The 17,148-nt window shown below is 34.8% G+C and overlaps 1 protein-coding gene and 1 long non-coding RNA gene across 3 annotated transcripts; one reads left to right on the top strand and one right to left on the bottom strand.

Moving 5' to 3' along the window:
* The first annotated feature begins 4,414 nt into the window (after window positions 1–4,414).
* On the top strand, window positions 4,415–11,541 carry LOC121218471 (protein tesmin/TSO1-like CXC 5). 2 transcript variants are annotated; one of them, XM_041095661.1, is made up of 8 exons: window positions 4,415–5,161; window positions 5,498–5,602; window positions 6,805–6,982; window positions 7,386–7,745; window positions 7,995–8,089; window positions 8,166–8,260; window positions 9,591–10,007; window positions 10,584–11,541. In XM_041095661.1, exons 1-8 carry the CDS (start codon window positions 4,854–4,856, stop codon window positions 10,841–10,843), a joined length of 1,818 nt encoding a protein of 605 aa, XP_040951595.1. In that variant the 5' UTR covers window positions 4,415–4,853; the 3' UTR covers window positions 10,844–11,541. The 2 variants fall into 2 exon arrangements, with proteins under 2 accessions (XP_040951595.1, XP_040951594.1); XM_041095660.1 differs by having other exon boundaries at window positions 9,555–10,007.
* Window positions 11,542–11,853: 312 nt separating this feature from the next.
* Window positions 11,854–13,027, bottom strand: LOC107901250 (uncharacterized). The gene is made up of 2 exons (XR_001685185.2): window positions 12,465–13,027; window positions 11,854–12,163 (listed from the first exon to the last, which is right to left on the bottom strand). It is a non-coding gene; the product is annotated as an uncharacterized lncRNA (long non-coding RNA).
* Window positions 13,028–17,148: the final 4,121 nt, after the last annotated feature.

Raw genomic sequence — 17,148 nt, 5'->3', positions numbered from 1 at the left:
AAGTGCATCCTAGCCCCGTTTTTAATGTTCTTTGCATTTTTGGAATCCTCGTAACTCGGTTTAGCTTATTCTAGCAATAATTCGTGTTAGGGCTCATATTTGGAAAAATACCCATAGGTGAAATGTGTTTATTTTGCTGTTTTATGGTGGAATATGAAGCTATAAATTATGTTAAACAACTTTTGCTAAGCGATTTTAAGCGAAAACGGGTAAATAGGCATAATCGGTAAAAATAATTATTGTTCATAAGTGTATGTTAGAGTGAGAATTTGATGTTGCCATAGAAGGGAAAGATGTTCAGCATGTCATAAAACCTAAGAATAAGTGATGAAGTTTAATTTCCGAGCTTGGGGACAAAAGTGTAATTATGCAAAAGTTTGGGGGCAAAATTGTAATTTTTCAAAAAGTTGGGTGGTGGATTATTTTAATGAATGTGAACATTAAATGAGTTAAATTTGCTATTATAGATCAAGAAAGACGTGAAGATTATCTCAAACGAGGAAAAGAAAAGATAGTGGAGTGAAGTGCAAAATTACGATATTTTGCACCGAGGTAAGTAAACACGTGACTTGATGTATTATTTTGACATTAATTGATATATGTTGAGATTTATTTGGAATTAAAATAAATGTTTGGCCATATCCTAAAAATGTTGTTAAATCGGGAAAGGTGGTAAAGGGTTGCAATATATGATTTATGGGTTGAACACTCGGAATAAGCCGAAGTATGTTGTACATAAAGGGGTTGCTGTGTGCTGATTCCCCGATTCATTGGTGGTGCTATGTGCGATATCCACCGTATCTTTGAAATGTGAAAGGGGGTTGCTATGTGCTGATTCCCCCGAGGGGTTGCTAAGTGCTGATTCCCCGGTTCATTGGTGGTGCTAAGTGCGATATCCACCGTATCTCTGAAATAAAAAGGGGGTTGCTATGTGCTGATTCCCCCAAGGGGTTGCTAAGTGCTGATTCCCCGATTAAGTGGTGGTGCTAAGTGCGAGATCCACCAATAACGGTTAACATTCCGAGTGCTCAACGAAAAAGTGTGGAAGGTGAATATTGCCATATGGTGGAAATTTTTATGGGGCAAATATTGAGTTGGATACTAAATCGATCCATGTATGAGATGGGAGAAAATATCAAAAACGAAAAAAGGAACGATTTAGTTATAAACTGTGTTGAACAACAACAGATGGGTAACTTTGAAAAATCACCATAAATGGTGGAAAATGAATGGGAAGCTGAATAATATATGAAATTGAAGCTGAATGTGTCTATTTTCATATGAAATAAATAGAATAAGCAAAAGAGTTGTATTTTTGGAGATATCTGAATTTTACTGAAACAGGGCTGGATTGATTTCGGGATCCCCTGTTCTAACTTTGGAAAATCACCAAAAATTGTACAAAAATAATTATGGTGTGAAATTTATATTCCTGGATTCCTTATTGACTCTATTTTTAATAGAAACAAGCGAAACCATTTTTAAAATTTTGTACAGAGAGTTAAGTGAATTTTTTTGAGGAAGGGTCAGAACCGTTGGGCAGTGAAACAGGGGAAGTTTTAATGAATAAACTGTACTAATTGGCTGGGAAAAAAATTCTTAAATTTTTATGGTGAAATGGTATATGAGTCTAGTTTCAGGGAAAATTTACGAAACTCAATTTGGAGCCCTGTAGCTCCGGATAAAAATAAATTAGCGACTATGACGCAGAAAAACAGTTTGCTGGAAATTGCCTAAACAATAAAGTTATTCATGAATAAGTTTATATTTTGGTGTAGTTATGGGAGTAATTACTTATTTATCATGTGTTTACTTACTAAGCTATATGCTTACTCGATTTTATTTTTCCCTTGATTATAGTGACTTCCGACAACTCGGAAATTTGGAACGAAGTCAGACAATCATCCACACTATCCTTCACACTTGGGGTATTTTGCTACTATCGTTCCGGAAAATTATGGCATGTATAGACGACCTATGAAATATGGAATCATCATGTAAATATATGTTATGGTTTGATTTAAAATGTGGTGTTCATTAATAGTTAAATTGTGAGTATTATTATAAATGAGTTTGGTTGATATATATATATTGGATTGTGATTTAAATTTGCAGGAGGTTTAAGCAAAATTAAGCAGAAATGCTGTCGAAATTTTTTTAAAAAAACTTAGTAATACCTCATACTCTGTTCCGAGCCGGAATACGAGTAAGGGGTGTTACAAATTTGAATAAAACTAAGAACTTAGGTAGTGACACCCCTAAGTGAATATGAAGATAAAGTGAAACTGGAAGGTAGTCTTGTCACACACCTGTTTGTTAGTCCCAGATTAACTGGCAAGATCGAAAGATAAACCGAACCTAATTCGTCTAAGTCAGTAAAATTGAGACCGAAAGATAAAATGAATCCATTTGGTAATTTACGCGATTTATGTCCCTAGTATGAGATTTGGTGAACAACATCGAAATAAACCAACCCCCATTAGTTATTTGTTGGATAGTCCCTCTATTTTTACATTTATTTCAATTTAGTCCTTAGAGTAGAATATTAAATTTTCTTGCAAACTCATCTTTTTATGAACTGTCGTACTATAAAATCGTATTAGTAGTCACTTAGACTCTATCGTGTATGCTAGTTATTGCTCAATTGCCTCTTCCTTTGGGTTTGATCCATTGGAATACTTCGTGTTCCATTGGAACTATAAATATTACAATTGACACTGTACGCTTGTAATAAAATCAGGCTTTAAAAGTAGTTTCATAAATTCAGTGTTTTAATGTGTACGTGTGTAGTCGGTCAGAAGCTATGCAAGAGAGAGGTTGCTTTATGAGGTCCTCTTTGGGATATTGTAGGGTGGTAGGAGATAATGGGGCGTTGGGAATTGAAGAGGAAGCCACAGTGACTAGATTAGCTGAGGGAGAGTTGAGGATGTTAAAGAGTTGGGTCAAGGCTTCCTTGGTAGATATGGTTGGGCGAGTTGACATCTTGGTTTGGGTTAAGGGAAGTTTAGTGTTGGCAGCATCATTGCCATTCATTAGAGTGGAGGGGTTGGTGGAGTTGTTGGTAGCATCATTCTGATTCTGAGATATTTTTGTCTACGTTCCTCGCACCAATTGTTGATACCAGATACAACAATAGAGGAGGATAATGAGGAGCAAAGAGGAGATCACGATGGTGCAAAGGAATTCGATTCACCTAAAGAGGCCCAGAGCCAAAATAGAGACAATATGATAGGTTGATTGAGAATATGCTTGGACAAAGTAACTTTATTGTATCTAGGGTTCGATCATTTCTCCATCTTTCTTAACAATATTTATATGATAGGTCCTCTTATCTATTGGTATGACATGGCGGGAGATACATTTAGCCTTGCAAAATGTAGAAAGAATAATCATGTCCGTATATCATGCGACTTTATCAATACGAAGTATTTATGCCTAAATAGACTCCTTAATGTTTTGGAAGTATGTTCACACTAGGGCAGTGTTTTCACTTAAACCTGGGTGGATGGCTTCCTTGAGATAGAACAAATGGTCATACTCAGAGGTACTAAGGTCAAGGTGGTTTGTTGGGATGCTATTTTAGAAGGAATCAACACAAAGGTCAACGATGGGTTTGATGTTGACACATGTTTGAGTGACAGAAGGATATAACATAAATATTTACATGTTTTAAGTAACATTTTCGTATTTTAAGTAATTTTTTCATATATTACGAAGTATTTCTTTAAAGTTTTAAATAGTTTTTTCATGTTTTAATATTTAGTTAATTTTCAATAAGCTTTTCATATTTTAAGTAATATTTTCATGTATTTCAAATTACTTATGAATTTGTTAGAGGTTTCTCATGTTTTAAATAATCATTAGATGTTCAGTAATTTTGTATGTTTTAGGAATAACAGAAGCATTTTCATATTTTAAATAATATTTTGATGTATTACAAATTACTTAATTTTTTATATTTTAAATAATCATTCTATATTTAATTATTGAGAAACATTTGATGTTTTAAATAAATTTGTATATACTATGAATTATTTAGAGTTTTGTGTAATTATTTCATTTTTTTTTAGAATTAAATATTTGGCATTAGCTGTTATTACTATTATTGTTTCAATAGCTCAAATTAATTATTATTTTTTATCCAAAGGGTGATATTTGTAAGAGGTTAGGACAAGCTCATATTAGAGAGCTTGTTTTAGAATTTCCCCCAAATCTCACATTATATCCCCCCGTCACACCCTTTTTAACCCAGGTGCGGAAAACTTTGCGTTTTAATAAGATCCAACGCTCATCAACTCACCACACTCACTCCTATGAATTTGACCCATCAGATTAATTCTTTCAACGTGAACTGTCGGATCCAAAACCCAAAGGCGAATCTCACCGTTCAATAAACACCAAAAAGGAAAATTGAAATTTCAAAACTTAGCAAGAGAGAGGGAGGAGAACCGAAGGGGAGGAAGAGGAGGAAGAAGAACACCAACAAAAGTTAAAAATAAGAGGTGCTTCAACTTTTGTTTCTCTTTTCCTTCTTTGTTTTACAATATCAATGCTTAAAAAACTCTAGCTTTTCTCTTTCTCTCTCTATGCATCGATCGGAATCAAAATCCTCTTGGTTTTTTGGAACTTCTTGGTGGAAATCTCGAGCTTGGTGGAATCGAAGTGCTTTTTCTTGGAATTTTAGGTTTTGGAGATTGTAGATTGGAATTTGGATCTTAAAGTGGTTCAATTCGAGTTTATTTAAGGCAATTTGTGAGATTATTTGGTGGATTTTCAGCTGTGGATATTGGAAAAAGATTGGAATTTGAATAATTTTTTATTTTATTTTTGAATTTTGTGGGAGCTGGAATTGGATGGGGGAAAGAGAAGGAGGTGAGTTCCCGCCAAAAAAGGTGCAATCGGATACGGCAGGTCTTCCGGCCAAGAAGCTTGCGAGGCAGCTGGATTTCACGGCCGGTTTTGGCGGGGGTTCTTCTGGTGGTGTAGTTCTGCCGGAACACCCGCAGTCCACACAAGAGATGGCTGTGGCTTCGTCTTCGGCTGTGGCGGCTGCAGTTACTCAGCAACAGCAGCAGCAACAGATAAAGCCGCAGATGGTGGCGACCTCCCCTGTAGCCGCTGCGCAACCTCCTCCTTTTACTACAGCATCGTCGAGGGTTATGTGAGTTTTTGCAATCAAAATTTGTGATTTTTTTTTCTTTTAGTCTGTTATATTCTTTTGGTGTTTGCTTTGTGGATTAATTCTTTTAATAAAATTAACTCTCTTTTTACTTCTTTTCCTTTTTGGAGATAAGTATAATAAGGACGTCTCGTAACGATTTCCCCTCACGTTTTATTTTTACATGCTTCAAAATTAGCTCTTTAGTTTCAGTTATCTTTTGAATCGAACTCTGGTAAATTTTCTTGGGTTTTTGTATGTCATTGTTTTAAGAAATTAGTGGAAGTTAGTTAGCTTTACTCGAACTTTATTCTTTATCATATTTCTTTCTTGCTTCAGAAAACCCGAATCTCCAAAAGTAAAACCAAGACCTACTGAACTAAAAGATGGTACTCCAAAGAAGCAGAAGCAGTGCAACTGTAAACATTCTCGGTGTCTGAAATTGTAAGTACATTGACTAATATACTCTTTGGGTGTGTATGATCTCTTCCATGATTTAGTGATGCTTTGTGTGGAATTCTATGCAGCTAGAGGAGCTTTAGTTGGTTAGAAATGATTAGGTTTGGACCTTATCTTGTGACCATAATCTTAAGAATGTTTTTGTGCCTATATTTTTGTGCTACTTTAAGAATGTCGCCTATCTGATTAGTCTCAAAGTTTTTTAATCATTTTTTTCTTCTTTCAATTCATTTACAGAATGAAATGTCAAATGAGTTTGGAGGCCATTATGAGAAAAAAATTTCTTGCAAAGTTGAGTTGGATAATAGACGGAAACATTGCCATAAATAGGGAAGTTTAGTATTTCCTATGTGGTGTAGTGTTGTTTCTATCTATTTTAATGGAAAGAACACTGCAACAGAAACTATCAAGTAAATACCCTTTTTGCACTTTTACCAATATTAATTAATGAATAGCTCTTAGAAGCAGGTTGTACAACATTATTTTTATATCATAGCCCCAAGGTCCAAGCTGAATCAACGTTATCTATTTTTCCAGGCTGAGAAGTTGTACTTCCTAGCTTATAAGTTTGTTCTGCATCCATTTCCAAACCCTTTCAATTTAGGTTGGTTTGCCTTGAGCATCCTCAAAACGCAAATAGTGCAAGGTGTAGCAATATTTCCATCTGAACTAATTGCAGATCAGAAATAAGAGGAACTGTTGTAATTGCAGAAATAGGAGGAGCTTGCCTTCACTGTTTAAAAATACACTTCATTCTCTGTCCAACTGTGCCATGCTTCAGTAATGGATGGTTCTGGTGAAAAATTCCTTTAAGCTAGCCTTTCTTCCTACTTACGTTGATCCTCTTCACCATATGCATCTAAATCTATTTTTTAGCTCTATGACAAATGTATAGATGTTTCCAACACACTGATTAGATTCAGAGTTCATGTATGTTCTAATTGTTGAGAAGCATTCATGAGAAAGAATTGATAGAAATAGGGTTATGAGTTATGACTTTTATAGGTAGCATTTAGGCAGCTTGTGTTGGCATTTTAGATAGTACATCTTTTTTTTTTCCAATTATTCATTCTTGTGTATGATTTTTCTGTAAATATGAGTAATTAAGCCATTTTTTAATGTTAAGTATAATCCACATGTTTGATGGTGTAAGATATAGAAAGTTAATAATGTAATGCTTTGATCAGGTACTGTGAGTGCTTTGCATCTGGCGTATATTGTGATGGGTGCAACTGTGTTAATTGTTATAACAATGTTGAGAATGAAGCTGCGAGAAGAGATGCTATTGAAGCAACTTTGGAGCGTAATCCAAATGCATTCAGGCCAAAAATTGCTAGCAGCCCACATGGTGCACGGGATAGCAGGGTATGCTGGCCATATTTTTTCATTTAATTTACATTTATGAAATGCGGACTTCCCCTCTTTCACTGTATTGATTCAGAAAAAAGCCAAAAAATTATTTAATTTTTACCATTGGGATTCTAATGTTAATATTGCTCCATTTACATGTCTAGCTAGGGCCACATTTTTCTTGCCTTGACTCATTGATGGCCTTCTAGAATATTTAGAATGAAATTCTTCTGTTGATTGTGTGACCTCACTTTTGATTTTAGCACATAGATTGTATCCTCTTTTCTTAATAGTATATGGTTAGACTGCTAAAAGATTATCTTATGGAAAAAGATCCAGGCAGGGTATTTGATAGCAAAATAGATAGAGCTTGCTACCCTTGACATTCTCATATGTACTAGTTTTGAAATATTTTTAGGAAGAAGCCGGAGAAGTTTTAGTACTGGGAAAGCACAACAAAGGATGCCACTGTAAGAAATCTGGGTGCCTTAAAAAGTACTGTGAGTGTTTCCAAGCCAATATTCTTTGCTCTGAAAACTGCAAATGCATGGATTGCAAAAATTTTGAGGGTAGTGAAGAGAGACAGGCTCTATTCCATGGCGACCATGCCAACAATATGGCATATATTCAGCAGGCAGCAAATGCTGCCATAACAGGAGCTGTTGGGTCCTCTGGTTTTGCATCCATTCCAGTATCTAAGAAGAGAAAAGGACAGGATCTGTTCTTTGGGTCAACTGCTAAGGATCCATCTGTTCTCAGGCTTGGACACTTTCCACAGGTAAACACCGTCCATTCTTATTTATTGACATTTGTCTTTGGAGAAACTTCCCGAATCATATTTTAGTTACACTTGAATCTAGCTAATCATATTTTGTTCTAACAAGGAACAGATGTTTGCTCTATCTTCATTCTCATTCTTCAGCTGCTGCTTAACATTTGATTAGTTTACTATAGAATCTTTCTCATCATTACTTTTAGTTTATGCTTCTTGAACTTATATTGTCAGCTTATTTTATTTGTGAACCAGGCAACTCATATCAGAACTTCTGCACCCTCTCCTTCTATGCCAGTATCCTGTGCAACTACAACTGCTGCAGTGGGCACGTCAAAATTCACATATAGGTAAATGGAGTGTCTTGATGAAAAGATATCTAAGAACTGCTTGTTCAGGAAACTAACTTATTCATTTTGGTGGAAGGTCTCTCTTAGCAGACATCATTCAGAAGCAGGACTTGAAGGAGCTTTGTTCTGTTTTGGTAGTTCTATCTGGAGAAGCTGCAAAGACACTTGCAGGTAAATGGGCATACGTGTAAAACAATTCAAATTATTGGTTTAAACTTGCAGTGTCTAATTCCTGACATACTTTTTACTTTAACCTTTGATTGGATTCAAATTAGTAAAGGAAAGGGAAAAAGGGTAGAGGTTTTCGAAGGAAAGGAAAGGAAATGATATTGTATTCTTTTGTTTGGCTAGCTAAAATGAGTAAGGGAAAGGAAAGGAAAGGATAGTAGCTACCTCTGTTTGGTTAAGTGGTGGAAAGGAAAGGAAAGGAAAGGAAAATATATTATATTATATTATATTATTTCAATTGTACTCTTTTCAAAATAAAATTAGTTTTTTTATGTATCTCATGAATAGTTTTGAAAATTAAAGAAAAAAATTTAACGAAAAATATTAATTTATAATTAAAGCATATAATTAAAAGTAAATTGGAATAAGTGTTTGCATTTTCCTTTAGTTATATGTGTTTCTTCATTTTCTTCATTTTTCTCTTTTATTTTTTTAAATTGTTTATAAATTTACAAAATAAAAATATTAAGCTTTTAGCATAAATTTAAAAAATAATAGAAATTTATTTATTAATAGAGAAAATAAATTTTCATTTAGTTGTATACAATTTAAAGGCACTGGTTGTTAATTAAGTTAAATTATTAAAATAATTCTATAGAAAATAAAATATAATAAGGGCGCTGCAAGTAATAAGAGGTAAAATATAATAAGGTGTAATAAAATATTATTAAAGTACACCTTTCCTTTCCTCTCTGTTCCCTAATTTGGGGCAAGTAAAAATGAGAGTTTTGAATGAAAGGGAGGGGAGCTTACAATCCTTACCTGATAAGAGTTTCCTTTCCCTCACATTAGTTAATTTTTGTGTTTGCATGAGTATGCTTATTTTCACCAATGCTTATATATTGGAAAACAGTGTGAATTTGCATGTGTCATTTTCTGCATACTTTTTATTATTTTCTAATAGAAACAAATTTGTGTAATGCTGTTTATTTGAATCTTCTGCTTCATGAATAAAATAATGCTACAACTTTTTCTTTCAATTTAAGACATAATATTAGCATTTATAGTTTAAGACTCTTTGTGATTGTCAACAAATATTGTGTTAAACTGTTCTGAATATTAATGTTGTTTCCCAAAATATTTTCTGTTACTTCAGATCAGTTTTGTCCTAGTGAAGTAAGAAATATTATTTGACACTTGATTCCAGTAGAAGAATCTCACATTTGTTAGTTTTGAATTGCTTTAACAACCAACTTTTAGTCAGTTAATAGAAGTTACAATGTGCCTATTTTTTCAGCTAATGGGTCTTCCCTCAATTTCTGTATGCATTCAGATCAGAGAAGTTTGACTGAAAAGCAGGCTGAAGATCAGACAGAAACTTCCCTTGTGTCATCCACTCAAGACACGCTACAAAGCCAAAAAGATTTTGATGCTGAGAAAACAGTGGCTGATGATTGTTCAAGTGCAAACCAGGCTGATAAAGTTTTCCCTGAAGATTCCAGCTCAGATGGTGCTGATACACCAAAGGAAAGCCCTATGTCTCCGGGAACTTTGGCATTGATGTGTGATGAACAAGATACAATGTTCATGAAAGCTCCCTCTAATGGGCTCACGGAGCATGGCTGTAGCACATCTTCTCAATTACCTTACGGACAGGGCATGACGGAGATCTATGCAGAGCAGGAAAGAATTGTTTTGACAAAGTTCCGGGATTGTCTCAATAGGCTTATCACTTTTGGAGAAATAAAAGGCAAGCTCCCATCTCCATTTAGTGAAAATTCACATCTAATTATATTTTGCACATCAAAAGGGAAGAAAGTTTCAAATGATGAAACTGTCCTTGACTTTATCAGTAACTAGGAGAGAACCAGTTTAGCAAAATTTTCAAAGACACTGATCGATATTCAATGAATGGATGTCTAGAGAAGGGGGATATGAAAATAAATAAAGTCCATATACTGGAATTTAGAGACTTGGATCATTTTGTTTCACAGATATTTGAAATAAGTTTATTTACTTCTTTGGAATAGTAGGTATATGATGATATGATGGCATATGTAAAACATGGTTCACAATTGAATGGTTCTCTACAATGAGAAAGTTTTCATTGGTGCAATCAGCTACATATTCCATGTGGTATCATGTATCTAATTGCTATACTTCTCTAGGATTTGTGCAAACATTCTGGACTGCTTAGGTAAATTGCTTTCTGTAGAGTGGCAGAGAGTGCATATTTTAAATGTATGTATGTTATCTATTTTACAGTGTGTTATCTTTTTCATGCATGAACTATTGGGAATTGACAACTGCTCTATTTCACTTTCAGAAACACAATGTTCATCATTGGCTAGAATAGAGATAGGTAGTCAAAGAAGCCTCAGCAATGGAACTGAAGTTGTGAGAACCGAGAGTGGGAATCGACAAGGATCCTTTACCAATGGAGTTCCGAAAAATGTCAGTCCACCTCCAATAAAGACATCTCAGACGGCTGCTGTGGTCATCACCACTGCTAACAATGATCTTCAACGGCCTCCATCCCTTCCTGAAAATGGGGATGCTAAACTGAAAAACGAAAAACAGATGTAAAGATCCTAGATGCTGACAATTGGCACAAGGTATGATACCATAGTTATCTTCACTACACCACCCACTCCACCTTCAGCTTTGATGCGATATCAAGGTGACTGGGCTTCATTCTTGGAACTGACCAGTGCTCTGATCAATATAAGCCGGTACTGATAAATTTATTGGTTTTCTGCCACAACCATCACTTCACAACTTGTAACAGTATAAATTGCATGGTATTGTATACACTACATGCCAGTGGTTGTCAATAGCTTCTATTCGTAGATGCTAGGAGTTTCATTAATCTATCCCTATATTTAGCAAAAACGAAGAACGGTTTTATAATTCTTTTTGGAGCATGTAGCTTAGAGTCCTTTCCAAGAGAAGTTCGATTAATGGTTAATTGGTGAATCATGATCGAAAAACACCTGTGGGAATTATTTCTTGTATTGGGTGCTATTTGCCCCTCAAATTTTTACAGGGATTCTTTTTATAGCCAGGATTTGCCTCAACCATTAACGTTCTTTCTTTTTTGTTACGTTTTAGGTCATAGTTTAAGAATAAGGAAAAGGGTTTAGACGTTGGGTGGGATTTAAATCCAAACCCGTTGAATGCCAGTTTTTAAGAATGCTGCATGAACCAAGATAAACCCCGAGTTCATGTGTCTCATTGTTTATATGTATATTATTCTTCTGAAATGAAAATTCTCGACTTTGTTAGTACTATGGCTCTTCATCTCAATGGCATACACCCGGTTTTCATTATCATTTTACCAATAATTAGATCTAGAACCATGTGATTGTTTTAAAGAATCGACTTATTTCAATTTGTTCAACATTTATTAAGAAAAAGAAGAAAAATCTAAAATCCTTACAGGGACTCGTCTGGTTTAATTACATATCAACGTACCACTTGGAAGATCAATATATTCATGCATTTTCTACATCATGAAGAAATCACGAAGAAGAATTGAAAGCCCTTCCCATGCAAATGGGTTTGTTAAACCAATTTCTCCTTAAGCACAGTGAAGATTTTCAGAACATGAAACTATTGTATATTAAATAAAGCTTGTAATAGGCCCAATTTGCCCGGGCCCACATGCATAAACCAAAAGAAGGCCAACAATTCCAAAGTCCATTTACATTTGTCCAAAAGACCCAAATTACATCAGCCCAAATATTAGACCCTAGCCCAAATACAATGTGACCCAAAACAAGCCTTCAGAAACCCTAGTAGCAGCGCACGACCCCTAGCGCCGCAGCGGCCAGAGTTTCCTCCGCGCGAGTTGCGCCTTCACGCGCGTGTGCACCTCCGTCCGTTGCTCCAGGCTGGCCTCCAAATCTGCAAACAAACAGCAACAACAGAAAAAGGCAACAAAAATACGAGAAAAGGGGGATAACAGATTGGATTTTGGAGGCCTTTTATTTTGATTTTTTTCTGTAATTCCGGCTATAAAAAGCCAATACGAATACTGTACAAGGGGGAGGAAAAATAAAAAAAGAGGCTTTTGAATACTAAAGGTGAATTTTTCGTTTTATTTTCGGGTGTTCATCATTGTTAGATTCGATTTTTTTTCATTTCTTTTTCCCTTTTGTTTTTATTTATTTTTCGCTTAAAATATAAAAAAGAGAGAAAATCATACTTGGTGCTGTCGCGGTGTACCCTCCTCCGTCACAATCGGAGACCGGGACATCGATGGAAGCCATGGAGGGCCTTTGATGACGACGGCGGCTGAGACAGGGTATGAAACCCTAGCAAACAAACAAAAGGATTTTGTTTTTTTTTTTGCCGAAATGACACTTTCTGAAAAAAAAAGGGGTTTAAATAAGGACATCGGAACGGTGTCGTTTTGCTGAAGCCAGACCTGCGCGTTGACCCGACCCGCAAACAGGGTCCGCGCGTTTTGGCTTGAATGGGAAATTTGCGCATATGGTCCCTCCGAGTTTTCAATCATTTTAATTTATTTTTTTTATTTTTTTTAAATTGAGCCTTAAAATTTTGGCTGGCTTCCGATTTGATCCCGATAAAGCGGTGCGTTTTAGAGGGTAGGGATATTTTCCCATTCGGTCCCTCTGAGTTATCCACGCCTTAAAATTGGGTCCTTTATTTATTTTATTTACGTTTGGTCCTCTAATTTCGTTTTAGGTTCATTTTAATCCTTACTAGTTTAGTTTAAGATTTTTATTTTTTAAATTATTTATAAAACATATATATACTTTTTATATCTTAATTTCAAAAACCTTTTTTTTTTGCTTTTATAATGTGTATATACGTATATTTATATATAAATATATTTTACATGTATATTATTCTTCATATTTTCTACAAACGAATACATATATATATATTCATACACTATTTTAAATTATTGTAAATATATTTTCCACATTTTTTATAGTATATGTATATATTTTAAACTTTTATAAATACCTGTACATACGTTTTATTTTTATTTCCTAATTTATATATATATTTACATTTTATAATACATATGTTTTTTTTTGAAAATGCTTAAATACATGCTTATGTCTTTAACACGTATTTTATAATTTATATATACATATTTTTTATTATTTATTTTTTAAATACGTTATGACTTTTGTATATATAAGTTTTAAAATCTAAAATTTTATTTGTAAATCATATGTATTTTTTTAAATTTCTATGTGTATATTATATACTTTCTTCTTTTTATTTATTTTGCTTACTTTCTTCATTCGCTATTTAATTGTGTTTATATTTATATTTTTTATTTAATATTTTGCATATCATGGAATATTGTTTTTTTATATATTTATTTATTTATATTATTTCTATGCTATTGTTGTATTTGTTATTATGACATTTGTACATACATTCAATATTACATTATGTCATCTTTTTACTCGAATTTAAAAATAGAACTTTTCAAAATAGAGATAATACTCGTATTTAGGATTTTCAAGAAAATTGAGCCCTAACGCATTGGGTTCCGATTTTCTTCGTTAAATCTAACAATCGAGAATTGCTCTTTGATCAAAAATAAAATGAAGAGCTTGTTGTTGGGAATTTAATGTGTGTCCTAACGCATTGAATGTGACGTATTGATTTCTCGAGACAAAGATTTTTAAAAAATATATATATAATAAAGGAGATATTGAATGTTTGGGATTTTAAGAAATCGTGCCCTAATGTATTGGGTTGCGTTTTCTTCATAAATTTTAAACAATTAAGTATTTTCTTAAATTTTATTACACAAGTTTTTTTGATAAACTCATCTTGAAGAAATAAAATATCGTGCCCTAACGTATTGGGTGTGATGTTTTCTGTTTCAAAATGAGGGCGTCTTAATAATTAATTTAATTAAGGATTGTATTTTTTTAAAACTCTCGACATTAAGACATTTATTAATCAATTTGGTACCAATTTTTGGGCGTACGGGGGTGCTAATCCTTCCTCGTACGTAACTGACTCCCAAACCTGTTTTTTTAAAACTCGTAGACCAAAGTCGTTTTTAGGTGGTCCAATCACACCTTAATAAAAGATTGGTGGCGACTCCAATTTTTGTCGACAACTAATTTTTTTCTTCCAAAAATAAAAAATGGTTTCGACAGCTTGACGACTCCATTGGGGACTTTTTAAAAAAATAAGAGAGTCGAGCCACAAAGTTGATTAATTTTTGTCGTATGGTTGAGAAAATATATTTTTTTAAAAATTCATGAGATCTTTTTGCATTCATTATTTTCTTGCTTAATTGATCTTTGCATTATACATTACAAGAGTTGAATGATTTTACCCTTTTAAGTGGGAGTGAGAAACTATTCCTTCGTGAGGTTTTCACCTCCGTATAGGATAGTGGATCGCTTTTGAAATACATCGGTACCTGTGCCTTCGTGAGAATATCATCTCCGTATAGTCATAGGGAAAATGTGTTCCCCTGAATCGAACTTGATCTATATGAGCCTATAATGGGTGAAGATCGAGGAATCTGTTGGTTCGGGTACCCTTACTTTAGAACCGAACCGCATATAATGAGCCTTAAGAGCCTACCCTAGGTAGAATCACACCGAATGCCTAGAGGTCACCTGAAAAATTGGTTTAAATTTACGATTATTTTGTTGTATTTTGTCCATTTTTGTTACGATTATAATTACTTCGGTTTGTAATTACTTTATTGGTTTGAATTTTAATGTTTCTGCATATTGCATTACATAACCACTCGATTATATCCTTTTAAGTGGGAGTGAGAAGCTATTTCCTTCGTGAGGTCTTCACTTCCGTGCAGGATAGCAGATTGCTTTCGGGATACATCTGTACCTATGTCTTCGTGAGATTTTCATCTCTGTGCAGTCATAGGGAAATGTATTCCCCTGAACTGAACTTGGTCCGTATGAGCCTATAATGGGTGAGGATCGAGGAATCTGCTAGTTCAGGTACCCTTACCTTAGAGCCAAACTACATATAGTGAACCCTAGTTGCCCACCTTAGGAATAATTACACTAAACCCTAGTGGTTTCCCGAGTAGATGCTCAATTTGTTTCTTTTTTGCTTGCTTTTGTTTTGCACTAACCTGTTTCGTTTTGTTATGGTTATGATTGCATTACATTTTCATCATAGAAAAGAGGTGTTGATTCACGTTCAGTATCTAAATAGAGAGCTTGTCATAAGAAAACAGATTTCTTGATAAAGTGGATGACAATATGGTTGTCCGAATATGGTCCAAGAAAACGTGATAAGAGAAGGATGAAAGTTTAATAGAGGACTACACGACTATGGCTCCGTTGCCCAAGGACTCAAGATGACAAAGATTATTCGAGAGCCGCTGAACTTTCTTAAAGAGAGGCCAACGAGCATCACGAGTACAAGTGAGCAACGAGTTGCGGCCCGGACCGAGCAAAAAGGAGATAGAAAAGACATCCTTTTTAAAGAGTTCGTGAAATTTATTTAGCACTCAAATGAAGAAGAGGATCGAATGTCTCCGCCTATGAGGGAAAAGCCGTATAAATATCCATTTTATGTAAAGAGATTTGTTTTCTAGTAAAGTTTTCTAAATGGAATTGAATCAGAATCAACGTCTCTTTATGCATTCATTGCATGCATTCGCATCACATGACATCATACGCATTAAAGTCCACTAAAAGAGCCTAATCAATTAAAATCATTCCTCAGTTAATCTGGAAACTAACTAACAAACGAAACACCGTTACAGTACCCAAGCAAAGTCAAGAGGCATGAATCAAAGATTGGAGAGAATAGAGCAGATGCAAGTACAGATGCTAGAGCAATTGACCAAATTTCAACAAAATATGAAGGATCAGATGCTAGAATTCCAAAGCAATGTGATAAACCAGTTAACCCAGTTATTGGCTAAAGGGTTAGAAAGAGAGGAAAGCCCAGTGGTCCACTTTGGGGAGGATAATGAAGACCCTAATTATCCCTCAAATTTTATCCTGATAAGTGTCCAGCCAGATATGCACCCATAAGGGGCACCCCTTACTATCAAATCCCAACAATATCAGACCAATACCTTAACACCACACCAATGAATCGCCCGACAGGCTCAAGATCCAATCTGAGGAACAATTTAGTCAATCCTATTGCTCTTGATAATCCAGTAGAAATAAAACAGGTGAGGATAGAATACTCAGATACTATAAAGGCCCCAAAGAGAAAGGGGAATAAGGGGGATAATGCAGGCTGATATAACAAGGGCCACTCAAAACCAATCGCTGTGGACCAGCCAAAGACAGAAACCACCAGCCATCAGAGTCCTTTAAAGCGAGAATCTTACACGAAGGTAAATACAGAAAAGCCTCAGTTCACACCTATACCGATGTCATATAGCGAGCTATATCAAAGCCTATTTAATGTGCATGTGGTGTCCCCTTTCTACCAGAAACCAATGTTGCCTCCATTTCCTAAATGGTATAACGCAAATGCTCAGTGTGAATATCACGCAGGAATTACGGGGCACTCAATAGAGAATTGCACTGCCTTCAAGAAACTGGTTGAAAGACTCATTAACATGGGTGTTGTCAGATTTGATGACTCGTCTAGTGCAGAAAATCCACTACCCAATCATATTGATAAGGGGGTAGACGTGAGGGCAGGAATGAGATTAGTTATTTTTGATTCAGGAGGAAACCATGGAAAGACAAGGAACTATTGTGAGTTCTATCACGAGAAGGGGCACGAGACCCAAGAGAGTGTGAAATTCAAGGCCTTGATTCAGGGCATGATGGATGACAAGGAGATGAAGCTTTGTGAGGAAATTAAAAAGGAGAAAAAGATACACATAATGATGGGAAGTGTTCACATCAATGACATATATGAGGACACAAATGAAA

Source organism: Gossypium hirsutum, chromosome D06 (assembly GCF_007990345.1).
Source record: "Gossypium hirsutum isolate 1008001.06 chromosome D06, Gossypium_hirsutum_v2.1, whole genome shotgun sequence".
Taxonomy (NCBI): Eukaryota; Viridiplantae; Streptophyta; class Magnoliopsida; order Malvales; family Malvaceae; genus Gossypium; species Gossypium hirsutum.
Note: the sequence above shows the minus strand (reverse complement) of the source record. Positions and strands in the feature narration are given on the sequence as shown.

Excerpts from the sequence above, each read along its gene's own strand:
- LOC121218471 (XM_041095660.1), top strand. The coding sequence starts at position 4,854 with ATGGGGGAAAGAGAAGGAGGTGAGTTCCCGCCAAAAAAGGTGCAATCG. Across the intron at positions 5,162-5,497 it reads ACAGCATCGTCGAGGGTTAT|AAAACCCGAATCTCCAAAAG; the intron begins GTGAGTTTTTGC and ends TTCTTGCTTCAG. Across the intron at positions 5,603-6,804 it reads CATTCTCGGTGTCTGAAATT|GTACTGTGAGTGCTTTGCAT; the intron begins GTAAGTACATTG and ends TGCTTTGATCAG.